Below are 27,901 nucleotides of genomic sequence, written 5' to 3' on the forward strand. Positions count from 1 at the left end.
GTACCATTGTCCTTCAGCTTATTCCCACTTTCTGGGTGGTGGAAATACAGTATGATAATTATTTTAGAAGTCTTCCTTCAAACTTATTCATTTATTTCCACACTCTTTCATCAGATGTTTGCTGAATATGCCTACAGTATGCCAAGCACCGTTTTAAACCCTTGGGACTCCTGGGTGCAGAGTGGACATCCCGAGTATAAAGGGTTCTTGGTCTCTACCCACACATCGCAGCCACTGTCTTCATGGCTGTAGCTGTTAGTGATGCCATTTGCCTCCACAGGTAGATCCACGTCACTCAAACCTTTAACAGTCACCCTCCTCCGATGAGACTATACTCACCACTAATCCTTCTTTTCAGATAAGCAGTGGTTTTCCTCAGCTGTGCTGAGAAGGGTTTTCTAGCACACTCTGGCTTTTTCTGGTGGGAAGAGGCTTCCACAGTGTGACTTGCAAAGAGACTGCTTATATTCTACTCACTGCTTCCCCCCACCCCCCAATCCCACTGATGCGGGTTTGGTGAGTCAAGGAGTGAAAGAAAGATTTCTTGGACTCTCAAGGTCTGGTAGAAGTGCTCTTTTATTCAGAGAATAGCATGGGGACAGGACCCATGGGCAGTGAAGAGCCGCAATGTGTTGAGGGTTAGAGCTAAATTTATAAGGCTTAGGTATGTGAGTTATTTCTTTACAAGACAAAGGAAAGATCATGAAAAATATCGTTAAAATGGTAGCAGTGCAGGTGGGGTCTGGTTATTGGGTGGTCCTATAACTTTAGATAAGAATCAGATCGGATCAAGCCAGGACGTTTCCGGAGGATGATATAGATCATAGGTATGAAGGACCAAGTCACCTTGAGCTTCTCTCCCTGGGGCAGCCGTGATCCTCATCACCACCATCAAATGTCCTCTGGGCTACAGCAATCTTAGTTAAAAACTATCCTCTCCGCAAAGAAGGCCCCACAGACTGCATGATTTCTTTATATAAAAGTGGGCAAAACTGATGTATGATGATCAATTAAAATAATGGTCACCCTTTGGGGAGAACTAACCCTGAGAGACCACAAAGGAGCCTTCTAGGTGCTGGAAATATTCCAAATCTTGATGCGATGGTTACAGCAATGTCTACATACGTAAAATTTTTCAGGCTGTGTGGTGAAGATTTATGTGCTTCTATCAGTAACTCATATAAGGAAACAGACTTATTATCCTCTCTAAAATAATTCTTGCTATCTGTGATATTATAGTTTATAATGAGACACATATATTTGTGCTTTCCGGGCACAGAGCTCCTAAAGCCTTTGGCATTTCCTAAGTGAGGAGAATGATAAAGACGTCTTTGTTATGTTAATGAGGTGACTTCTGGCATGCCCCTAAGTCACCTAAGGATGGGGGCTGGTTGCCAGGGGAACCAACCGTGTGAATAGAGAGTTGGAACTTTCAGTCCCATCCCCCAGACCTCCCGGGAGGGGAGATGGGCTGGAGGTTGAATCAATCGCCAACGGCCAATGATTTAATCAATCGTGCCTATGTAAAGAAGCCTCCATAAAAACCCAAAAAGGACAGGGTCCGAAGAGCTTCCGGGTTGAACACGTGGAGAGGTGGGAAGAGCTGTGCGCCTGGAGAGGGCATGGACGCTCCGAGACCCCGCCCGGACGTCTCTTCCGTCTGGTGGTTACTGAATTATATCCTTTTACAATGCACCGGTGATCTAGTAAGTAAGTAAAATGTTTCTCTGAGTTCTGCTGCTCTGGCAAATTAACTGAACCTGCGGAGGGGTCGTGGCAACCGCTGATCTATAGGCAGTGGGTCAGAAGTACAGGGAACGACCTGGACACTGCGTTTGGCATCTGAAGTGGGGAGGGAGGGGGCAGTCTTGTGGGACTGAGCCCTTACACTGTGAGATCTGACTCTATCCCCAGGGAAATGGTGTCAGAATTGAGGTGAATTGTAGAACACCCTGGTCAGTGTCACAGAGAATTGGATTGGTGGTGTGAAAAAAGCCACATTGGTCTATCTTTATAGAGTTTTTCCACTTAATCTTCTCATGTTTCTTTACCTGTATGTGTTTATTATTTTCACATCTCTCTTGTGTATTAAACTCTTTCTTTAGCTTTGCGTTATAGGATATTAGTAAAATCCCTGTATGATACGATGGAGGGGTTTCTGGAGTAGGTTGGAGTAGCGTGGAGAATAAAGATTCTCCTTGAAACAATAGAAACTCTTGGAAATACCACCAACAGAAGCCATACACTTGTATGCTGTAAACTCAAACTCAGAGGCTCTAGAACTAAGAAGCGGATGTGGAAAATGAATTCTGCAGGACAATTAGGGGGTCCGTCCCAGACCTGGTGTTTCTGGGAGTCCCAAGACCCTTTCCATGTGTCCCCAGTTCTGGTGGGCGAAGACTGTCATGGCTAGAGGAGCTGGGATTCCACTGCTGAACCAACATGCCACTGGAGTGAAATCCTCAGCTGTGCCTTCATGCCCGTTCCTGATCATTTCAAAATTTCTCCACTATTTCTAGGGCCGGCCTGGTGGTGTAGCAGGTAAGTTCGCACGTTTCGCTGCGGTGGCCCAGAGTGCGCCAGTTCGGATCCTGGGTGCAGACATGGCGCCGCTTGGCAAGCCATGCTGTGGCCGGCGTCCCACATATAAAGTAGAGGAAGATGGGCACAGATGTTAGCTCAGGGCCAGTCTTCCTCAGCGAAAAGAGGAGGATTGGCACAGATGTTAGCTCAGGGCTAATCTTCCTCAAAAAAAAGAAAAAGAAAAAGACTTGTCTCAAAATTTCTCCACCATTTCTGCTCCAAAGAAGAAAGGCACAGGGCGCTCCTTCCCTCTGTTTTTCTCGGTAGGAGACTGAACCTAAAGAAGGGCGCCGGCCCAGAAACCCTGCAGTTAGCTCAGATCGGGCACACCTCCTGGGTGGCTTAAGCCAGAGCTGCTCTGGCACTGCCATGCAGCCGTAGTCTCACAGTGGGGGCAGAACTGTCACCTCCTTTTAACCTTCAGCTGAGACTGGCTTACCATATCGAGCTTCTTTCCCTTATGACAAAATCTCTCTCAGTGGTCCCGCTGTTCGCTCGTAAAATAGCACTTTTGTCAGTTCCCTTTCCTCACCCCCGGCAACCCCCTCCACTCCTTGCCCCAAGTATACCAGACATTCATTCAACCGAGTCCTCAGCAAGCATTTATTATTTGCCAGGCAATGTGCACACCGTGTATTCGTGTCTATAAGACGTCGCTGGGGACATGGGTTGAGTTTTTCTTTTGTCCTATGTGTCCCCTCAGCAGCATATAAATTAGGGAATGGAATTAAGTAGAAATATGTTGCTTAAATCTACCTACCAGAAGATTCAAGTCCCAGCCCCAAGTCAGGCAAAATGCTGTTACGTTTCCTTCTAAGAGAGAGGAAGCCTAGAATATTCCACATGGAAAGCCTGCCCATCACCCAAAGGTAGTATGTTTATAGCAATCCCAATAACTGATTACCAGAAAACAAGCCAGAGTTCTAAGGCTGAGATTGAAAAGGAAGGGTGGGGGATGGAGCAGGGATGAGAGACCTAGGGAGAGAAAGGGAGGGGGAGGGGAAGGGGAGAAAAGAGAGGAGGGAGGGGTGCGGGGAGAGCGAGTTCTCCAGTTCTTTTCATTTGACTTTTTCTTGTGCCAAAAACAGCAGCACAAAATTGATCAGAATTGAAAAAGAGTTAATGATGTGAGGATACTTGAGGCCAAATAGATTTTGATGAGCATGTGATTCAACCAAACCTATGACTCACTTCCAATAAGGACACACTTAAATGTCTCAGAGGGAAGGAGCCCTACTCCCAGGGAACTGGCAAAGTCAAATTGTTGAGACGGATTGCTTCATGCACAGAGGATCTCGGGTATTTCGCTGAAGTAGGTGGCGTCTCCCAACAAAATCCTGGTGCTCGGACACCGTAACCAGGCTTGTCTTGTCCAGTGGTTCTGATCCCTGGCTGGAGATTAGAATTACCTAGGGAGCTTTGTCAAAATAATGATTCCTGGGTCCCACCGTCCATAAATTCTGACTCAGGCAGACTAGGGTGAGGTCTGAAGATCTAATCCTGTAGACCAGCGCTGTGCCTTAGAAGGTTGAGGAATAATCTGTGGTCCACATTGGTTTAAAAAGATAATAAAGGGCATAAAACAATAATCCATCCATCAACTGAAATTCCTTAACTCCCGGAATCTTAGGGGACCCGATCATTAGGTATCATGCTCCAGGTGAACATCCTTAAAGACCAAACCAAGGACAAAAGTCATCCGCTCAAAGCTGGGGTATGAAACTTAATCTCCTCAAGTTTCTATGACTGAGATGGACGAGTTCCATCCCATTGCTGGAGATGAGACAGGGGGCTCCCTCAGAGGAGACCCAGAGACGGGAAATGAGATCAGCAGATGCTGCTGTCAAAATCCCCACTTGTGACAGTTACATTGAACTCAGGAACATAAGGCAGCAGTCCATTCGAGTCCTAACTTCACACAGTGGTGAACTCACCTGATGCCAAACCTCGCCCAATCCTCCTTCTGTAAACAATCATAATCAGTTTTAGCTTGGTTTTAAAACCATGGACTTGAGATACAATTTAGAATTCTAAACCTTTTTTTTTTTTTGGTGAAACAGTTCAAAAGACCCTAAAAATTAGACACATTTTAAGTGGCAATAGCATTCGAGATACACATGCACACACTTTTGTACCTACAATACACATTGCTTCGTTTATTTCATCTCAGCTCCCAGGGAGAGAGTATGTGGAAGAATTAATTTGCAATTGGGGGAGTAAGGCGTGGTCTATAAGAATTTTCATCAGGGCACACACAATGATTCTGGGGAAAAATGGAAATCTAAGCAGACAGGGTCCATCTTGTGTCCTATATTTCTCTATGAATGGACGAAGATTCACATCGCCAACAGCAGAAGTATATGCAATTATTTTTATTGGGATATAATTGACATAGAACATAGTAGTTTCAGGTGTACAACAAAATGATTCGATATTTGTATATTGCAAAGTGATCACCATGATAAGTCTAGTTAACATCCATCACCATACAGTTACAGAATTTTTTTTCTTGTGATGAGAACTTTTTTTTTTTTAGGAGTAAAACATGGCCTCCAGGAGGCTGTTTATTAGAAGATTCTGGGTCAAGCCTCATGCCAGCTTAGCACGGCAACCCACTCAGGCTCGCCATTCTTGTGTCCTGCTGCTTCTGCTTCTTCAATGATGTGGACCAGGTGGGTGTGGGGGGGTGCCCACCGGGCCCTGGCGGGTGGCCTCCTGGGCCATGGTGGTGCCCTGGGCCATGGCCAGGGGGGTGCCCACCAGGCCCTGGAGGGGGGCCCCTGGGCCATGGTGGTGCCCAGGGCCGTGGCAGTGCCCCTTTGGATATGGCTCCCTCCTTATGGGGCAAGCACAGAGGGTGACAAATGGAACACCTGAGAGTGCAGAGCAGGGGAGCAGGAGGAAGTCTCGAGAACTTTTAAGATCTACTCTCTTAGCAGCTTTCAAATATGCAATAGAGTGTTATAAACTATAGTCGTCATGTTGTCCATTGCATCCCCATGTCTTATTTATTTTATGACTGGAAGTTTGTACCTTTTGACCCACTTCACCCATTTGGCCCACCCCTCAACCCCTGCCTCCGTCCGGCAACTACCAATCTGTTCTCTGTATCTATGAGCTTGGTTTTTTGTTTTCCTTCGATTCCACGTACTAGTGAGATCATACACTATTTGTTTTTCTCCATCTGACTTGTTTCACTTAACAAAATGCCCTCAAGGTCCATCCCTGTTGTTGCCAATGAGAAGATTTCATTTTCTTAATGGGTGAATAATATTCAATTGTGTGTGTGTTACATTTTCTTTATGCATTCATCTGTTGATGGATATTTAGGTTGTTGATATATGTTGGCTATTGTAAACAAGGCTGCAGTGAACATAAAGGTGCAGATATCTCTTTGAATTAGTGTTTTCATTTTCTTTGGATAAATACCCAGAAATGGAATTGCTGGATCACATGGAAATTCTATTTTTAATTTTTTGAGGAACTTCCATAGAGTTTTCTGCAGTGGCTGTACCAATTTACATTCCCACCGGCAGTGCACAAGGGTTTTCTTTTCTCCTCATCCTCACCAACACTTGTTATTTCTTGTCTTTTTGCTAATAGCCATTCCAACAGGTCTGATGTGATACATCTCATTGTGGTTTTGATTTGCGTTTCCCTGATGACTAGTGATGCTGAGCATCTTTTCATGAACCTGTTGGCCATCTGTATGTCTTTGGAAAAATGTCAATTCAGATCATCTGCCCACTTTTTAATTGGATTGTTTGTTTCTTTTCATTGAGTTGTATGAGTTCTTTATATATTTTGGATATTAACCCCTAATCAGATATGATTTACAAATATTTTTCCCCCATTCAGTAGGCTGCCCTTTCATTTTGTTGATGGTTTCCTTTGCTGTGCAGAAGCTTCTTAGTTTGATGTATTCCCACTTGTTTATTTTTGCTTTTGTTGCCTTTGCTTTTAGCATCAAATCTAAAAATTCATTGCCGAACTGATGCCAAGGAACTTGCCACCCATATTTTCTTTTAGGAGTTTTGTGGTTTCAGGTCTTACATTCAAGTCTTTAATCCATTTTGAGTTGATTTTTGTGTGTGGTGTGAGATAGTGGTCCAGTTTCATCCTTTTGCATGCGGCTGTCCAATTTTCCCAACACCATTTATTGAAGAGACTCTCCTTTCCCCACTCTATATTCTTGGCTCCCTTGTCATAAATTAATTGACATATATGCATGGGTTTATTTCTGGGCTCTCTATTCCGTTGATCTATGTGTCTGTTTTTATGCCAATACCATAGTGTTTTGATTACTGTAGCTTTGTAGTATAGTTTGAAATCAGGATGTGACAAAGATTCACACCACCAACAGCACAAGTGGAAATTTTTTTTTCCTCTTCTCCCCAAAGCCCCCCAGTACATAGTTGTATATTCTAGTTGTAGGTCCTTCTAGTTCTGCTATGTGGAACACTGCCTCAGCATGGCTTGCTGAGTGATGCTAGGTCCACGCCCAGGATCCAAACCGGTGAAACCTAGGCTGCTGAAGCGGAGCACACGAACTTAACCACTCAGCCATGGGGCCAGCCCCAGGACATGTAAATTTTAATGTCACCATTTTGTGGGGTTTTTTAAATGAAGTAAACAGTGTTTTATTTATTTTTCTTTTACCTATTTTTTTATTGAAATACATCTGACATATAACATTGTGAAATTTACGGTGCACATGTAAATTGGGTAATTTATATACAGTAATATGTTTGCCATTGTAGCAATAATTAGCATCTCTATCATGTTACCATAATTATCCTCTCTTTTTAGTGATTGGATTAAAGCAATAGTTTAACAAACTCTTATGACTGAGAAAGGAGTAATGAAATAGTGACTCTTGGTATGTTGTTGTGGAAATCTCTATAATTATATTTAAAAATCAGAGTGGTGGTGCCAGCCCATGGCATAGTGGTGAAGCTCGTACGTTCTGCTTCGGTGGCCCAGGGTTTGCCAGTTTGGATCCTGGGTGCGGACCTATGAACTGCTCCTCAAGCCATGCTGTGGCGGCATCCCACATAGAAGAACTAGAAGGACTTACAACTAGGATATACAACTATGTCCTGGGGCTTTGGGGAGAAGAAAAAAGGGAAGATTGGCAACAGATGTTAGCTCAGGGCCAATCTTCCAAAAAAAAAAAAAAAATCAAAGTGGAAAATAGATTATGATTCTCTTGTATTAAGATAAGGTTCACCTGGGTCTAATTTAGATTTTTGAAAGTCAGTGTTACAGAGCACTCTTGTCAATGAAGATTTGTGGCAACATTGTGAAAACTAGATCCAGTCTGGACGCAGCATTCAGTGAATCACTTTGGAGAGCACGGTTATGGTTGGGTACCTAAGGTAATTTGATGTCTTTACAAACTTTTGACATCATTTTTAAAACTTTTTAATTTGGAGATAATTGCAGACCCATAGGAAGCAGCAAAGTAGCACATAGAGTCCCGTGAGTCCTCATTCGGTCCCCCCAATGGTGACATCTTATGTAACCGAAGGATAATACCATGATAGCATTTTATATTAATAATGGTTTTGGGTTCAGTCAAGATTTGCAGCAAACAGGCTGATTGAGCAAATAATTTCATCTGGCACCACTGAAGAAGATTGCACAGAAAAAGAGTGGTGGCATGTTCTTTTCAGATAAACAATGTGTAATCTTAGAAGAGGTGTCATTCATGTACACAAGAGAGCCCTTCACTAGTTAGGACATGTTTTGTTTAAGCTTCATCTGCTTTAAATTTAACACAATGCATCCTAATGGTTAGCTGATCAACCTTTGATTCTCTCTAAATTCATACATCCTCACAATTTTAGTTGAATGTCTTCTATACTCAATTGCCTATAATTAATGTGACAATCTTTAAGTCACATAATAAGACATTCAATTCTGTTGAGTAAATTGTGCTATTCTAAGAGATGATATGGCAGTTTAAGATCTAATGATATTCCTACACATTAATATCTCAATATAAATAATCATATTCACTATTTGATATCTGTTTAATTGAAGTATATATAGATATTTTGGCAAAGCAGCTGTAAGGGAGGAAGAACTATTCCTTTACCTTCTAGGTCCTTCTGGCTGGTCTGAGAATTAAATTGACATGAGACAGAATAACAGGAGAAAATCAAACAAAGTTTAATAACATGCATACATGGGGAAAACCCAGGAAAACTGAGTAACTGTCCCAAATGGTCACCACGTCAAATGCCATCTTCAGCTAAAGACAAAGGAGGATGTTGGGGGTAGTGGTTTGGGACTTCAAAGGGGAGGAAGGCAATTCACATGGAGATGGAAAAGCAAATGTTTGGTAAACAAATGCTTGCTGGGCCATCTATAGACAATGTGACCCGGAGAGAGAACTTTGATAAAAATGGGCTTGGCACAGATCCTCCCAGCCTGCCATACCGAGTTATCTATGGTGATGGCCTGTCCTGGGACAGGCTTTCTATCTTAAATGCTTTTAGGCAGTTAGGGGAAACTCCAAGTTTCTTTCAGAGTCTTTTGTTCTTAAAAATAATCGAGCCAAAGACACATTTTAGGGTGGCAAATTCTGATCTCCCACATAACCCATCCACGTGGATGAATGAACAGAGCTAAGACTTCCAGTATTTTACTTTAGGTTTACTTAAGTTTATAATCTATTCTGTAAGCATCTTAAATTTGCCTTCTAGGCATGCTGAGGCCTCAGTGATATGGACTAGCAAAGTGGAAGAGGAGCTGAGAACCATCAAGGCCAAGACCAAGAGAGCAAATTTGATCACACACTTGGTCCTAGGGAAGCGTATTTTGCATTTTTAAACAGAACATTTTCCATAACTGAACCTTTAAACATGTTGGTATGGTCTATGCACCTGTTTTTCAAGATGAAGAAAGACATAATATTCTGCAGAAAAATGTCCCCAATTCAGAGCCCATCATTTGCTTTACCTTTTTATATCCAAACAAGGTTAGATAATTCCAACTGTATTTTAAGAAATATCCTTTACATAGGGGATTTGCACTGATCTGATCTTGACATCGTGTGGACAGGGGTGTGCCAACACATCTAGTCTGGATCAAGAAAAAAATATTTTTAAAGGATGAAGGAAATCTATTTGGGTTGTAAAGAAATCATAACTTTGAAATTTTTTTTGGATTATATCAAAGTTTGCTCATATATGCATTTTACTTAGCATTTTGAAATATACCAACTGAAATATTTATTACTAGACTTAGTAGCTTGGATTTACTAGGAAAGGAAGAAAAGCCAGATGATACAAGTTTAAATCATCTGAAACGGGTATTTCAGAAATTTTACTGGTGCAGTTGGAAATGGAAACCACTCTAGTCATGCCAAGCGGGAAGTTATTTAACACAGGGAATTAGACGCTCACATAATCGTTGGAAGGGATGGAGGAGGAGGAGTCTGGAGGGGCTGCCATGGTCTTTCAGATCACACTGATGGAACTGAGATCCAAAGATGAGGAAAGTCCAGAAAACTCCAGAAAAGCGTCTAGTTCCATGCCCTCCTCTCCACAAAGCTGGTGTCTAAACAGTGATGTGGGGAATCTGGCCACTGCAAAAATTCATTTCTGTTAAGAACTATCAGCAACCCCTGCTACAAGATGATTTGTCTCTCCTCCTCCATCCAAATCTCACATGAATTGATGGAACTTAAATTGTATCTAGTTAGTGGAAGGCTGTCTGGGAAATAAAATTTTCAACCCTCTAGCCCTCATAATAGAAGGAGGAATGCCAAGTGCTAATTGACAATATCTGGGACTGAAGACATATATACGCATTTGGAAATACCATATGTATATATGTTATGTGGTTTAGCATGTCCCAAAGAATATTTTATGGAAGATTCATTCGGCAGGTATCAATCAGGAAGAAATGGGATTCATGATGAAAAGGGTCTAGGGATCCTTGCATGCCCATCTTTTGGAGAGTCGTGGGGCATATTAGCATATTAAAGATCTTGAGAAGGCCTACAGCAGAGAAGTCCTCTTTTCCTGTCTGGAGGGCACACAATATACTATAACAGTGGTTGTCTCTGGGAAGTGGAAATAGGGCATCAATGACCGTTACTTGCCACTTTCTACCCTTCTAAACCAACAGAATTTGATACAATGGTGAGAAATTTTCATCTTTTATAAAAATAAGGTTTGTTTTCCTTCTAAGGTTCAAATAAAAATTTTAGGTGTAAAAGCTGTGGGTGTGAGCCCCATGGATGAAGGAGCCCGTGTGCTTTTTACACCAGAGGAACAATACGAGTGTTTTCAAAGTGAGATCTTTGGACTCCCTGTATCAGAATCCCCTGGGGGAAGAGTGGCTTATTAAAATCAAGATTCTGGGTCCCTCTTGAGATGTACTGTCAGAATTCTTGAGAGGGGGACCTGATTATTTGCATTTTTTAAATGGAGGCCCATAATTTTTTTCTTTCTTTTTCATTGTGGTAAAATAGACGTAACAATTTGCCATTTTAACCAGTTAAGTCCACAATTCAGTGGCATTAATTATATTCACAGTGTTGTGCAACTGTCACCACTATCTTGTTTCCAAAACTTTTGCATCACTCCAAGCAGAAACTCTGAAATCATTAAGCAATAGCTCCCATTCCTCCCTTCCCCCAGCCCCCAGTAACCTCTAATCTACTTTCTGTCTCTATTAATTTGCCTGTTAGAGATATTTCATATAAGTGGAATCATACAATATCTGTCCTTTTGTGTTTATTTCATTTTTTGTGTTTATTATGCTTATTTCACTTAGCATAATGTTTTCAAGATTTGTCTATGTCATAGCATGTATCAGAATTATGCCTTTTTTTAAAAAATGGCTGAATAATATTCCATTGTATGTATATACAGCATTTTATTTATCCATTCCTCTGCTAATGGACACTTTGTGCTGTTTCTGCCATTTGGCGATTGTGAATAGTGCTGCAATGAACATTGGTGTACAAGTATCTATCTGAATCTGTTTTCAGTGCTTTTGGAGGTATACCCAGGAGCAGAATTGCTGGGTCATATGGTAATTTTACATTTACATTTTTGAGGAACCACCATACTGTTTTCCACAGTAGCTGCACCATTTTACATTCCCACCAACAACGCACAAGTGTTCCAATTTCTCCATATCCTCACCAACACTTGTTATTTTCTGGGGTTTTTGAAATTTTTTTATAGCCATCCTAACAGGTTTGAAGTGGGATCTCACTGTGGTTTTGATTTGCACTTCTGTAATGACCAATGATGTTGAGCATCTTTTCATGTGCTTGTTGGCTATTTGTATATCTTTGTAGAAATGTCTATTCAAGTCCTTTGCCTATTTTTGAATTGGGTTGTTTTTTGTTGTTGAATCGTAGGAGTTCTTTACATATTCTGGATATTAAACTTACCAGATACATGATATGCAAACATTTTCTCCCATTCCATAGGTTGTCTTTTCACTTTCTTCATAATGTCCTTTGATGCACAAAAGTTTTTAATTTTGGTGAAGTTCAATTTATTTATTATTTAGTGCTCATACTTGTGTCATATATAAGAATTCATTGCCAAATCCAAGGCCATGAAGATGTATCCTTGTGTTTTCTTCTAAGAATTGTACGGTTTTGGCTCTTATATTTAGGTCATTGATACATTTTGAGTTCATTTGTACATATGGTGTGGGGTGGGGGTCCAAATTCATTCTTTTGCCTGTGGAAATCCATTCGTCCTAGCACCATCTGTTGAAGAGACTATTCTTTTCTGCATTGAATGGATGAGGCACCCTTGTTAAAAATCAGTTTGCCATAGATGCATGGGTTTATTTCTGGACTCTTAATGTTATTTCACTGGTCTACTCATCTACTCTTATGCCAGTACCAGACTGTTTAGATTACTGTAGCTTTGTAGTAAGTTTTGAAATCGGGAAATTGAGTGCTCCAGCTTGTTCTTTTTCAAGATTGTTTTGGCTATCCAGGCCTCTTGAGATTTCATATGAATTTCAGGATCAGCCTTTCTATTTCTGAAAAAAAAGCTGTTAGAATTTTGATAGTAATTGCATTGAATCTGTAGATCACTTTGGATAGCGTTGGCATGTTAATACTAAGATGTCTCATCCATGAACATGGGATTTCTTTCCATTTATCTAGGTCTTTAATTTCTTTCCACAATGTTTTGTAGTTTTCAGTGTTCAAGTCTTTCTTTTAAATTTACTCCTAGGTATTTTATTCTGTTAGATGTTATTGCAAATGGAATTGCTTTCTTAATTTCCTTTTTAAATTGTTCATTGCTGGGGTATAGAAACAACTGAGTTTTGTATGCTGTTCTTGTACTCCCACAACTTTGCTGAATTTGTTAACTAGCTTTAGTAGCTTTTATTTTTGAGATTTTCTATATATGGGATATGTTATCTGAGAATAGAGATAGTCTTACTTTTCTTTCCAACACGGATGCCTTTTGTTTCTTTTTCTTGTCTATCGCTCTGGCCCTAACTTCCAGTACAATGATGAATAGCAGTGGTAAAAGCAGGCATCCTTGTCTTGTTCATGATCTTAGGGGGAAATTTTAATCTTAGCTTTTAATCTTTCACCACTGAGTATGATGTTAACTGTGGGTTTTTCATAAATACCCTTTATCGTGTTGAGGAAGTTCCCTTCCATGCATAGTTTTCTGAGTGTTGTGTTTTTTTTTTTTTTTTTTTGAGGAAGATTAGCCCTGAGCTAACATCTGCTGCCAATCCTTCTCTTTTTGCTGAGGAAGGATGGCCCTGAGCTAACATCCGTGCCCATCTTCCTCTACTTTCTATGTGGGACGCCTGCCACAGCATGGCTTGCCAAGCAGTGCCATGTCCACACCTGGGATCTGAACCTGCGAACTCCAGGTAGCCGAAGTGGAACGTGTGAACTTAACCGCTGCACCACTGGGCCAGCCCCTGAGTGTTTTTTTTTTTTTTTTATCATGAAAGGTTGTTGGATTTTGTTAAATGCCTATTCTGCATCAATTGAGATGATCATGTGGAGTTCCCCCTCTTTTTTCCATTAATGTGATATATTACATCGATGGATTTTTCTTATGTTGAACTCCTGCATTCCTGAGATAAATCACACTTGGTCGTGGAGTATAATCCTTTTGATACGCCATTATATTCAGTTTGCTGGTATTTTGATGAGGATTTTTGCATCTATTGCGTAAGGGATATTGGTCTGTAATTTTCTTTTCTTCTGATGTCTTTATTTGGCTTTGGTATCAGTGTAATGCTAGCCTAATAGAATAAGTTAGAAAGTGTTCTCTCCACTTCTAGCTTTGGAAGGGTTTGAAAATAATTGGTGTTAATTCTTCTTTAAATGTTTTATAGAATTCACCAGTGAAGCAATCTGATCCTACACTTTTCTTTTTTGGGAGGTTTTTGATTACTGATTCAATGTCTTTGCTTGTTATAGGTCTGTTAAGGGTTTCTATTTCTTTGTGAATCAGTTAGGTAACGTGTGTGTTTCCAGGAATTTGTCCGTTTCATTTAGGTTATCTAATTTGTTATTCTCTTATAATCCATTTTATTTCTGTAACATGAGTGATGTCACCACTTTTACTTCTGATTTTAGGTATTTGCTTCACTTCTCTTTTTCACTTCATCAACCTAGCTAAAGGTTTGTCAATTTTGTTTTTCTTTTCAAACAGCCACCTTTTGGTTCTATTGTTTCTCTCTTCTTTTTCTATTTCCTATTTTATTTGCCTTTGCTCTTTTATTTCCTTCCTTCCACTAGCTTTTGGTTTGGTTTGCTCTTTTTCTAGTTCCTCAAGGTGTAAAGTGAGGTTATTAAGATCTTTGTGTATGTTTTTTTAAAATACAGGGATTTACAGATCTAAATTTCCCTCTGAGCACTGCCATCATTTCATCCCAAAAGTTTTGTTGTGTTTTCATTTTCATTCATCTGTAAGTATTTGCTAATTTCCCTTGTGATTTCTTTTTTGACCCACTGGTTGGTTGCATATGTTGTTTAGTTTCCACGATTGTGAATTTTCCAGTTTTCCTTCTTTTATTGATTTCTAATTTCATTCTATTATGGTTCGAGAAGATACTTTGTGTAATTTCGATCTTTTACAATTTCTTGAGACTTGTTGGGTGGCTTAACATATGTTCTGTCCTGGAGAATGTTCCCTGCACATTCCACTGTTGTTGGATAGAGCGTTCTATGTGTCTGTTAGGTATAGATGGTTTATAGTGTTGTTCCACTTCTCTATTTCTTTATTGATCTTCTGTCTAGGTATTTTATCCAGTATTTAAAGTGTTATATTGAAGTCTCCAACTGTTTGTATAACTATTTCTCCCTTCAATTCTGTCAGTTTGCTTCATATATCTTATAATAATAATGATAGTTTTAAAATAGTAATAATGACGTAATGATAATAATGCCTAACAGCTTTTGAGCATTTAAAATGTGCTCGGAACTATTCTACATGCTTCCAATATAATAATTCACTCAATCGTCACACCAACCAGTGAGGTAGAGTGCTTTCATCATCCGCATGTTACAGGTGAGGTGAGTGAGTTTGAGGAAAATAAAGCAACTTGTAGAAGACAAGAAACGTGCAGATAGGACAGGCGGTCCGCCTGAACAGCTGGAATCCGTAACCATTAATGGTCCAGGCACTTCTCACTCCTTAAATAAGGGAGAACCCTGTAATAGGAATGTGTGTGGCATAAAAAAATGGAGTACGTAAGTGTGTGTGCTTATCATTGGAGGAATATGGTTATTTTAGAGAAAAAAACACAAATGGAGTGTTTCATTCATTGTGCTTCATTCACTGGGGCCATTCAGGTGAACTTTTGTTTTTTGTACCTAAACGTTAATCCTGAGAGTAATTGATATTTGCTGTTGGAAACTAGCATACTGATGCGGTAGAAAGACATGTTTGTTCTTTTGTTTATTTGGTTTAGTACAAATACTTTCGTACAAGTCCTCCTTCTAAAATGAAAATATTTTGTGATACAACAGCAGAGATTCTAACGTTATGTCTGGGCCTCAAACAGCTTCTGTATAGGGGCCGGCCCAGTGGCGCAGCGGTTAAGTTCGCATGTTCTGCTTCTGCAGCCCGGGGTTTGCCGGTTCAGGTGCCAGGTGCGGACATGGCACTGCTTGGCACGCCATGCTGTGGCAGGCGTCCCACATAGAAAGTAGAGGAAGATGGGCACGGATGTTAGCTCAGGGCCAGTCTTCCTCAGCAAAAAGAGAAGGATTGGCAGCAGATGTTAGCTCAGGGCTAATCTTCCTCAAAAAAACAAAAAAACACAAAAATTTTAAAAAAATCATTAGAGAAGGAAAGTATGAATAAAATTGACAAGATTTGGTAAGCTAGGGAAGCTACAATTTTCTTGATTATCTGTGTAGATCCTGTAATTGTCTCTCACAGATTTCTTTTTTTTTTTTAAGATTTTATTTTTCCTTTCTCTCCTAAAGCCCCCAGGTACAGAGTTGTGTCTTTTTAGTTGTAGGTCCTTCTAGTTGTGCTATATGGGACGCCGTCTCAGCATGGCTTGATGAGCCGTGCCATGTCCGCGCTCAGGATCCGAACTGGCAAAACCCTGGGCCACCAAAGCAGAGCGCATGAATTTAACCACTGGGCCATGGGGCCGGCCCCTACAGTTTTCTAGTTTTAATGAGAAGCTTTTCTTTCATACTTCCTTAGAAAAGTTACTTCCAATTGAATATGTCAAGAGAAAAACAGCACAAAAATCTTGCTCAGAAATCTGAAATTCCATTTTCTTCCCCATAGTTTATTTATTGGTCTATGAACCATATAAACAGCAAAACTCTTGGGCTGATATTATAATAAATTTTGCTTAAATTTTGAGGAAAAATGAATAACAAAAATCTCACATGAAAAGTAAATCATATTAATAGATTATATGTTGGGGGGATGGATTATAACGCAGATTCTACCTAAATAAATGAAGGGCAATTCTAAATTACAAAATAAAAATGGAATAAAGGCAGCTTGAAAAGAAAATTAATTAAAAATTTTAAAAATTCAAAAATAAAAATGTAAATAAATAAATTAAAAACAATTTTAAAGTACTGCCATAGCAATTCATTCCTCAGAAAGCTGTGTGTAAATGGCAAGATTTCATCTTTTTGTAAGTGATTAATATCCCATTGTGTACATATATCACATCTTTATCCATTCATCCATCGACGGGCCCTTAGGTTGCTTCCAAGTCCTGGCCATTGTGAGTAATGCTGCAATGAACAGAGGGGTGCATATCTTTTCAAAGTAGCATTTTCATGTTCTTTGAACAAATATACAGAAGTAGAATAGCTGGATCATATGGTATTTCTATTTTTAACTTTTTGAGGAATCTCCATACTGTTTTCCATAGTGGCTGCACCAGTTTGCATTCCCACCTGCTGTGCACCAGGGTTCCTTTCTCTCCACATCCTCTCCAAAGCTTGTTACTTCTTATCTTTAACAATAGCCATTCTGGGTGTAAGGTGCTCTCTCATTGCGGTTTTGGTTTGCATTTCCCTAATAATTAGTGGTGTTGAAACATCTTTTCATGTGTCTGTTGGCCATGTGTATATCTTCTTTGGAAAAATGTCTGTTCAGATCCTCTGCCCATTTTTTTGACCGGGTTGTTTTTTGTTGTTGTTGTTAAGTTCTATGAGTTCTTTATATATTTTGGATATTAACCCCTTATCAGATATATGATTTGCAAATCTCTTCTCTTGTTAGGTTGACTTTTCGTTTTGTTGCTGGTTTCCTTTGCTGTGCAGAAGCTTTTTAGTTTGATGCAGTCCTATTTGTTTGTTAGTGGTTACCAGAGGGGAAGGGGGGTAGGGGTAGGGCAAAAGGGGTAAAGGGGCACACGTGTACAGTGACGGATGGCAACTAGACTATTGGTAGTGAACATGATACAGTGTGTACAGAAGCCGAAATATAATGATGTCCACCTGAAATCTATATGATGTTATAAACCAACGTGACTTCAGTAAAAAAAAAAAAAAAAAGATCATAAAAAAAATTGAACTCTACACTTAAGATTGTTGCATTTCAATGTAGGGAAATTTTATTCCCTCAAAAAAAAAAAATTGAATAAAGAAAAAAAAAGCTAGGTGCTATGTAGACTTGAAAGCCAAAAATCAAAACGATCATTGCACAGTTAAGATGCAGCATCAGGTGCTTTTACGTCGGTGAAGGAAAGTTACCAGATACTTAAGTTTACTAACAGAGACATTTGAGCAATTCCGCAGTCCTCGCGAAGTCAGTTCCAACAACAACAACAACAACAACAACTCAACTCTACTCCCCCGCTCACCACAGCAAAGCATCTGACGGAGGAGACTGATGATCAGTCCTAAATGGGAGATCTAGTTAGTGGTAAAGTCATTTCAGGAAGCTTCAAATCCCGGCTTTCTGACACAGGACGTTTCTGTAGGGAATCTTGTTCTCTCAAAGCACTGGAATTGAGAGGTGTGTCTGTTCCAGAATGGACTTTCATTTTATGCTTTTCATTTTTAATAGCTTTGTAACAATTTTCTACATAAGTGGCCTTTCTCAATGAGATCAAACGTTTTTGTTGAGCTAAAGTTTTCCCACAGAAAACCGCTGTGTGGCTTTCCCTTGTATGTTCCGAGCACGCCTGATAGGAGACCTAGAGACAGCAAATGGCTTCTCGCGTGTTTGACACACGCAAGGCCTTCCTCTGGTACGCCTGTGAATGTGACAGGTCAGTGTGCTGGCCTGGGCGAATCTTCGTCTGCTCCTGTCATAGACATAGCAGCTTCTCTCCACTGTGGATCCTTCCGTGAATCTTCAGTTTACTAGAAACTGTAAATTGTAAATCACATACATCACGTTTATAGGGTTTTTCCTCACCACAACGCATGCAGCTATGGATGAGGAGCTGGCATTTGTGAGCAAAGCCTCTGTCACCAAGTTCACATTTGTACGGCTTCTCGCCTGAATGACTTCTCTGAATTTTCAGCTGGTTACACTGGGTATCTTTCCATATATGTGGCAGGCCTAGTGTGTGACTCCTTTATGTGTACTCACATACCTTCTCAAGGTGCTGGCTTCTAAAAACCCTTTTCCATGCGCGTCACACATCAGCTTGGCCTTGAAGTACCTCTCCTCCAGCTCTTCCCTGCAGCTCTGCAGCTGTAAGGATTCTTGACTCCGGCCACATCAGACGCAGCGTGTTCTCTCAGTGGATAGCTGAGCTGTGATTTTCCACATTTCGCTTTCACTGTTGGAATTTGCACAAAGACATCTTGTGCTGGAAATGTATTTCGTCAACTCAAGATCTGAATTATCATTTCTTTGAGCAACTTGTTCTGAGACAGGTGTGGACAATTTATTTGGATCTAGAAATAATTCAACAGACGCCTTCTCTAAAACGTCGCTGACATACTGCACTCTTTTATTCTGCCCTGTTTTCTGGGAATTGAAAGGCTTCTCTTTAGTTTGAGATAATGCCTTTGCTACAGCCCCTTATTGAGGATTTGCCTGAACCAAATCTGACTTTATTTTTAATTCTAGTTTTCAATCGAGTTATTTAGGAGAGTTTTTAAGTTTTCTTCCAGGTGGCTTGATTTGTTTCAGTAATTTTTAGATTTAATGTCTTACAATCAGAAAAATATGGCCTGTAGAATTGTTCTACAAATTGAGGTTTTCTTGATTTGTTTTTTTCTTTGTTTGCAAATGTTTGGTGGACTTGTGAAAGAATATTGAGTTCATGTGAGATACAAAATTTCATTATGGAGATTTAACCGAGGTGATTATAATATTCACTATTATGATGTCTGTTTTGCATGTCACAATCAGAGTTGTGTTCGAGTTGTACAGAAAGATTTAGGAGAATTCTGATGGCAGCTTTGCTTATAGTTTATCTTTGTAGGTACTATTTTTTAAACCCTCCCCCTCCAATGTTTCTTTTTTCTTTATTTGTTGCTTCTCCCCTGTCTGCTGTGTTCCTTCCTTCTGGTATTCCTTGTTGCATTTTCTGGATCTAGAATTCACTCTTTTTACGTGTTAGCTCTTCACCTCTTTATGCCTTTCCTCTGAATTCTAGAATAATTTCTCTTATGGGCTCAGTTTTCTGCAGTTTCACTACCTGTGTAGTTTAGAATTTCCTAAAAGGTAGTTTTCATTTGAAAGCAACCGTTTCTGATCTGACTGATCCTTTTTGAGAGATAGAACATTGCTGTAAATTTTGTTTGGAATTAAAATGAGAAATTAAAGTTTTCTCTTTTGCGCCGATTCTGTAGAATGAGGTCCTTTCAGAATGCTAAATCTTTCCATACATTCACTGATTTTTAAGGGATTTTTTAAAAAGATTATGTGGGTCACACCGCTCAAATCTTTTAATCCTTAATGAAAAAGAAAGCATAGTTTTCTACTTTTTTCCTGTAGCTTTATTTTTCTCGGTTAGAAATTACTTGATTACAGAGTAGAGAGGAAAGACAGGGAAGTTCACTGCTTTGCTAAGCGTTTGTTTTTAGCCAGTCAACAAGCGAGCACCAGGGGGCGCTGCTTTAGGTATTTATCGTGGGCTTGAAAACTGCTCCCTGGAAACTCGACAGGACAAACAACTTAGTTTCTTCAACAATTAAGTGTCAAGAAAAAAAGGTTGGAGGCAAAAGTTATAAAGGAATCTTAAAAAACACATCAACCAATCACAATAGAATCAATCTTGTCTGACTCCCAATTCCAATGAACTATTTTTTTTTAAGCTACTCATTGTATTTATGGGAAAATATCGTTTGAACACTGACTGGATATTTGATAACATTAGGCAATTATTTATTTTTAGGGGTGATGGTATTATTCCTGTTTTTCAAAAGAATCCTTATCTTTTAAATACACATGCTGAAAAAAACATGGATGAAATGAAATGAAGTCTTGAATTTGTTTCCGAATGATGAGCGGGGGGGGGGGGGGGGGGGGGGGGCAATACTTGGAGATGGATACAGGTTTGGCCCTGAATTGATGGCTGTTGAGGAGGAAGATGCTACAAGAGGATTCATTGTACCTTTGCCTACTAACTCTCCATAAGAAGACATTTTACCAAAAAGAAAAAACAAATTGCTCCCTGGAACCCAAAGCTAAGCCAAGTTTTTTCCTCCATGTTCTTTGTGGCAGCTTGCAGTTACGCCTCTTATCTACGTGGCCAACCACTCCCCTTAAGTGCCTTCCTTATTTATTGAACCGTGGCGCAAGAGACAGACAGTGAATGTGGCCGCCTCTTGTGCTTCCTGGCCAGCACGCAGATTCTTCCATCTGCCTGCTGCTCAGTTTGGGGTCTTCGTGGGCTCTGCTGGGGAGTCCCATGGACCTGCTTTGCAGGTTGACCTTCACTGGCAGCTGGAATTGTGGGCTGGCTGACGCTGTTTGCTACAGCCCGCGATACGTCCCCATCTGCACATTTCCTACTCCGAGAACACCCTTTCCTGTTCTCCAACTCTTAAAAATGTTTTCAGTAATTACTTCAGTGGAATTTGGGAAGAGAAACTCAAACTGTAATCTTGAAATAGGAGTCCCCCACCATGTGTGACCATTTGGTTCACTGTCAAAGTGTATAGGGAATGCAAGCTATTTCAATCTAACCCAATTTTCTCCTCCCCTCAACCCCAAATGCCTTTCAAATGATTATCTTTTTTTGAATCATGTACACCCAAAACAGACTATTCTTAGTGATTTAAAAGAAATCAGAATTGGGAGACGGGATTTAGAAATGGTTATAAATATTCGCACTTCTTCATCCAGGGAGTACAACTACCTTCAAACAGCCTCAGTCCCCAAGAGAATAAATGTACAAATAAGTCAAAAGGAAGCAAAGTAACACAGAATATAGTAACTAGCATTTTCTTCCCAACCACAATGCAAAACTCCAGGACTCTGGGCTCCATCACCTGACTTTTCCCACACTATGGATTTCTTAGCACCGGAATGTCATGAAAGCATGTACAGGAGCACACCCACCACCGTTCGAAGAGGGGGACAAGCGAGATGATTGGAGCGCTCTGAGAATCTGAAACTGGCAAGCCAAAGTCTCACCCGCATATACTCTACTAAAACCTCTGAAGCCTCCATCATGAAACATCACCTGGGAATGACCTAGGAAAAGGCCGAGGCCAAAGTCAGGAAGTCTTTGGAGGAATGCAGGCAGGAGACAAACACTGGGTGTCCCACACTTACCAGTGCCCCGCACTTCTGTGTGGAACACAGCGCTGGTCAATACTTACAGAGAAATCATTTTCTGAACAGCGGAACTGCAGATAGACACTGTAATTCTCACGGTGCCTCTCTAGCAAAATGAGCACCATAAGGAATCACTATTGTAACCAAACAGATTTGAAGTAATTTTCTAGTTCAAAATGAATCAGTTGTTTAAAAGGGACAACCCAGGATGTGGGAAATGACAAGGGGAGGAGGGGAGTAAGAAAAATACTTCACAGACTATTTTTCAAGTTATCTTTGATGCTCTTCCTGTGCATTACTTTACTGTCAAAGGTGGTGGAGGGTCACCAAATAATTGATGAGGGAAAGCTTCCTTACGATTTCCCATAGAGAGAGGTAGAGAGGAAGGGAAACTATATTTACAGATTCAAGATGTAAGAGACATAACAATCAATTTCAAGCATTCCAGTTGGACCCTAATTTTAGATTTTTTTTTTTTAAAGTTTCAGATTCCTTGGTAAATTTAACACTAAATATTGGTATTAAATTATCTTGTAAGGTGTCATATGGTGCTTATGTTAAAAAAGTTTATAGATGAATTGCTATGATGTCTGGGATTTGTTTCAAAATAATCAGGGAGTGGATGAGAATATGGATGTGGTAAGATTGCTTATACATGGATAATTTTGGAAGCTGGGTAATGAGACAGCGGGGGAGCATTTTTAATTCTTCTGTACTTGTGTATGTTTGCAGACTTTCATATGCAGTCATGCATCGCTTAGTGATGGGGATGTGTTCTGAGAAATGTGTCATCAGGCAACTCTGCTGTTGTGCGAACATCATAGAGTGTACTGACACAAACCTAGATGGAATAGCCTACTACACACCTGGGCCACATGGTACTAACCTCACGGGACCACCATCCTCTGAGGTCCGTGGCTGACTGAAGCGTCCTTGGGCGGTACACGACTGTACTAACAAAATGCAGTGGAAATGATTTTGACTTTGCTTAATCACTGAAAAGCCTATGACTATAATTCACCTGTGGTGATTTCAGCGCAGAAGTTGGGAAGGTTGGCTACAGACCAAGATGAGGGTCAGGACCTCTGCGATTGTCTCTGAAAAACTAGCTACAAATGATATAAAGATAAAAAAGAAAATTACTCATTCTTTTGTAAGTAACATACTGAAGTGGAATGAAAAATCTAAGTTCCTAACATATTCCACCTTTATATAAAATTTGTTTAAATATACTTTTGCCCAATTTTTGAATTAACATACACTAAATATCCCAAATCTAACATTACTACACGTTCTAAGAGAGGAGCAGAAAGATTAGGTTTCTGAGACAGCATATTTCAGTCCAGAAATATGAATGTTGGAACTAGGGCTGGTTTGATACTATAAATCATCTCTAACTACACAGAAAAGATGCAGAATGTAGTGTTTGCTTTTAGTTTATTAATTTATTTTGCAGGAATCTGACTTTCCGAATATGTACTGTTTGGAGGTACGATGCATGCATAGCCTTTAAAATGCTTTGTACAATTTCACCTCAAAATAATTTGATTCACAGCATACACAGAAATCTGAAAGAGACTGGTATTTACAAGATTTAATAAGTTCTTGCTGTTTTAATGAAGAAACTGATCAATTCTTTTACAGTAGAGAAACATGGACATTGGGTGTCATTATAAATAAGAATCAGAATTGTTCAGTCTCAAAGCAATATTTCATGGCTTTAGAAACTAAAATTCAGTCATCATTCTATTAATCTCTGAATGCCCAAGCCATGCAAAATCTACTCGTATTAAATATTTGGGGATGCAAATAATACAGAAAAAAAAATGCATGTCTGGTGAATGTGAAAACGTCATCAGAATTAACTTTTACAATAAGAAAATACTGTTAATTCTTTCAAACAGATACAGTAGTGGTGCAACACAGACAGTGCCCAATTTATTCTGATTTTTTAAAGTAATATTTCAATTGTCATTTTTCTTTCTCTACAGATATACAGACACACTGTAACATGGACTCATTCAAAGTCTGAACAATAATTACAATATTAAAATAAATCAACTTTAACTATAAAGGGACATCGTCACATTCCAGGATACATCATTTTTTATGCCTTATATTCTTGCTTTTGTTTATATACTGTCAAAGACATTACAATTACCTTTCAAAATACGATATAAAATTGAGTTTCCACAGAAAGTTGGATATGAACCCTAGATAACTGGGAAAAGCAATGACAAGATATAAGGAAACATTTATTTCTTTTAATAATTAAAAAGTACTAAATTGAGACCAGCTCCTTAAAAATTATTAAACTGCTCGTCACACTTCCCATTTCTTTCAGGGAAATAAACAAACAAATTAACAACACTTTCCCCACCATCATTAAATCTGCTCTAAAACTACCCTTTTTTTTTTTTTTTAACAATGCATTTCTTTTGTTTCTTTAAAACCCCCTGCCTCCACACTCTCCCAAACAAGGTCACTATCAATTCGAAACATTTTACAATGTTCAGAAAGTTTCTGGCTCCTCTATTAGCACTTTAAACATTTAAGACCTACTCCAAAATTTAAGGGGCAATGTACTTTAACAAAACGGCAAATGTGCTTTCTAAAAACCCAGTTTCCAAAACAGCGAAATGACGTAAAATGTAGAGTCAGGTCTATGTGTTACCAGATACATCAAACTAGTCGTATTTGAAGAAAACAACTTTTTACTCGAAACAAGATGTACAACAACTGATCCAAAGAGCACAGGCGCCTTGGCAGGCGGGCGCCAGCCGCTGCATGTCCTACCACTGAAACGCCGATGGCCTGTCACAGCAGGCTGACCGCGAGATCCTGCTGAAAAGGCACCTTGAAAGGTGACTGAATTCTTATTCAAACTGGTCACAGGCAAGTAGTAGTCTATATATGGGACACAGTTAAATATACCAAATTTATCACTGTCAAATAAGTTTGCTTATTTTAAAAACTGAACATAGCCTATGTTGGCGTATGAAACTTGTGCACAACCAGAAATGAACACATAACAAAACTTCCTTAAAATCAGTCTCTGATGTCTCATATCCCACCCTCTACACCTTTCAAACAGACTGGTTTCTCATTTTCCTGGCAGGTGAAAACAATGATTTACTAGATATATCACCAAAGGACTGGAACCATGCATCTACTGTATGATAACAGCTCAGTAACCTGGACGGATGGTCATGCAATAGTTTTAAAGTCATCTACATGGTTTTAATAAAGCATCAGGTTGTTTTCATACATGCTACTTTCATTCTCAACTGACAACTGCCAAGTTAATTGCTGCCACTTCAGCATATCACTAAGAATACTGGTAAACCTTTAGCTAGAACACCAAGCAGTATATATATTATTCCCCTAAATGGTTACTTACTACCAGTAGGGTTGACCATCACTAAAGAGATATGAAACCATACAAAGGCACAGGCACTGGCATATGAAAGAACAGCGGGACTGACAGCTGTTAGGGGAGACTGACAGGCACCAGTGTTACAAAAGCTGTTAAAGAATGCTGTTTTCAGGTTAATGCTTTTAAGCCCATCTGCTTTCTCACCATGATTTTCACAGTTTTGCCACAGTTGTTGTAGGAGAGATGTTTTATCAGTGTAATTACATAGCCACGTTTACTGTGAGACAAGTGGATATTTTTTAGAGAATTTTCCACATAGGAAAAAACGTCTTCAAAGTTGTAGGTAGAGTGTGAAATTATAATTTTGATGGAAAACTGATGAGTTATTATGCCTTTGGTTTCATTTTGCTATTAAGTGCAGCTTGTTTTTCCAGGTCTGCCAGAGATGACTGCTAAATTAGAACACAAGGACAGCTTTAAGAGTGCGTGTGTGCACACTGGGGGCACCTGGTATGGGAGAGTGGCTATTCCTAAGGTTCTATCAGGTGAAATCTTTTAGGATTAGAAAATATACCAATTTTGTTGCTGTCTGTATTCACCCAAATAAGGGCAAGATTCCAAAATCCAATTCTGAGCTAAGAAGGAAATTCAATCATGGTAGAGACCTTAATTAAATGTCTTATTGATAATTTTCCAGTGGTGCACCCATTGAGTCATATGATTTTATATCTCTTCAGTTATTCACACCCTAAAGTTCTGGTTTCATAAATAAGGAGTGCTTTATTATCACCTGAACTACCTGAATGAACTCAATATTATCTCTGAATACAGTTTGTTAAGTTTTTTCAAAGTCCTTTGTCATCACCTTTCTTTTAATCATATTTCTTGACTAGCCTTCTCTTCCTCCCCAAATAATGCAGTGTGCAACTTTTATGATATTGGCCAAGTGCAATTTCCCTCACGCTGGTTTATTAACATACATGCAAATAAATCTTTATTGAACAGATAACATTTTTCTTTCAGCTAAGTTAGGATTATGGCACAAAGTATTATCTGTGCTGTAAACATCATGAATTTATCACAAATTGGAAAGAGGGAAAAAAAAGGCCCTATGGACTGCAAATATTTCTTATAGAACCACAGCTGAGATCAAGATTTCCAAATGGATTTTGGAATAGATTTATATTTGGCATACATTCACTGTGCTATTGGCAAAGCGCAGTTTTACGAGAAGGTCCTTCATAAAATCATACTTTGTAAGGACTTGTTTGTTATTTTTAAAACCAATGGCCTAATAAAAGCATGCAGTAACTTAAAAAATCTATCTATTATGTGGTGTAATTAGGTCTTAGTTACCAGTGTTGATACAGCTTGATGAATCATTGTACAAGCAAAAGGGATCTTATCACCTCTGATTGTACTCTCAAACAAAGGGCACCATATGCCTAATTCCTGACTGCTACAAATCACATTGTAAAACATCTTGTTTGTGTGTTTGAAATTACCCCCGAAAAAAGCAGCAATTACAGATAGCCTTATAATTTTGCCCAAAAAAACCCTACCCCCATCCTGGGTGCTTTTTCCTGTCCTCCTCTTCAGCAGGAAGCAACGGGAAGAAGCACGGGGAGCCTTGGCTTTCCAGAGAGCTGTGACCAGGTAAGTCTGCTCTGGGAATTCACAGTTTGTCTGCATCAACTGTAACATGCCACACTGTGATTCAGAGTTCTAGTTTATAAAATAAGGGTCGCTCAGCAGTAACTTTAACAATTGGGATTCCACAGAAGAGCTCTAGGCTTCTCTGTGTACGTTCTTTCAGGAGTGACTCCTTTCCCAGTTTCAAGTACCCTTTTCTATCTCTCACTCTGCAGTGAGTTAAGAAAGGGAAAAAAACCCTCCCCATTTCTCCTGTAGTGAGCACAAGCAGCTACAGTGTTCCTCCTCCCCCCACCACGGAAGCTGAAATGAAAAGGCTGAACAGATTCCCGGGGTTTTCTTTTCTTCTAATGGGTGCTCAAAGCTTCACTCTCAACCTGGTGCAGACTCTTCTGAATTCAAGTGTACCGTGGCATCTCACACTGCTCACAGCGATTTAGTGCTGGGTGGTTCAGAAAGGTGCAACTGTCACAATTCCATGGGGCCCCTTCATAGTCTTCATCTCGGGGTTGTGTTCGAGGACTCTGTTTGGAGCCAGTTAGATGCTCTGAGGGAAGTTAGGATTAAAAGAGAGAGAGAGAAAATAGACTGAATTTCTTCCAAGTATAATCCAAACTGAAATGAAAAACTATCCAAAAAAAGCCCCGGAGGTCGTTTCCTGCCTTACCTAATGTGAAAGCCAATGAGTACACACAGCTACTCGAAATGCAGAACCAAACAGGAAGTTCATGATATGTATTCTACTTTGTTCTGAACAATTTTCTTTTTCGCTCTAAGAAGATAGATACAAGTCTAGCATAGATTACTTTCCTAGTTCAGTATCCGTAGATAGTGGATAGTTATGCTACATTCCAGCCAAACGAAAAAAATGAGAAACGTTACATTCTGCCTGGGTCGTCCTTGACAACTTCAGCCTGCCGCGTCTTCCCTGCATAGTACTAGCTGTACGATATTAAATGTGGGCCTTCTCCCAGGAGATCTTCAGCTCCACAATATGCATGGCTTTAATAATACTGGTTCATAAATGGCACTGACATTTCATAACAAAGTTTTTCCCAGAATGGTAAAAAGATAACGACTCTACAGTTAG

The 27,901-nt window shown here is 39.7% G+C and overlaps 1 protein-coding gene and 1 pseudogene across 15 annotated transcripts in view; both read right to left on the bottom strand.

The window, feature by feature from the left end:
* Positions 1-18,046: 18,046 nt before the first annotated feature.
* Positions 18,047-26,862, bottom strand: LOC139081105 (myoneurin pseudogene; annotated as a pseudogene).
* Positions 23,203-27,901, bottom strand: part of TAB3 (TGF-beta activated kinase 1 (MAP3K7) binding protein 3) — a 60,283-nt gene continuing 55,584 nt past the window's right edge. For 7 of the 15 annotated variants that reach the window (XM_070606134.1, XM_070606137.1, XM_070606128.1 and 4 more), the window contains one exon: positions 23,203-27,358. In XM_070606134.1, the coding sequence (XP_070462235.1) occupies positions 27,210-27,358 (149 nt within the window). In that variant the 3' untranslated portion in view covers positions 23,203-27,209. The remainder of the gene's footprint in view (positions 27,359-27,901) is intronic. The other 8 variants (XM_008541820.2, XM_070606131.1, XM_070606130.1 and 5 more) reach the window with 3 other exon arrangements.

The sequence above is a fragment of the Equus przewalskii genome, chromosome X (genome assembly GCF_037783145.1).
Source record: "Equus przewalskii isolate Varuska chromosome X, EquPr2, whole genome shotgun sequence".
Lineage (NCBI taxonomy): Eukaryota > Metazoa > Chordata > Mammalia > Perissodactyla > Equidae > Equus > Equus przewalskii.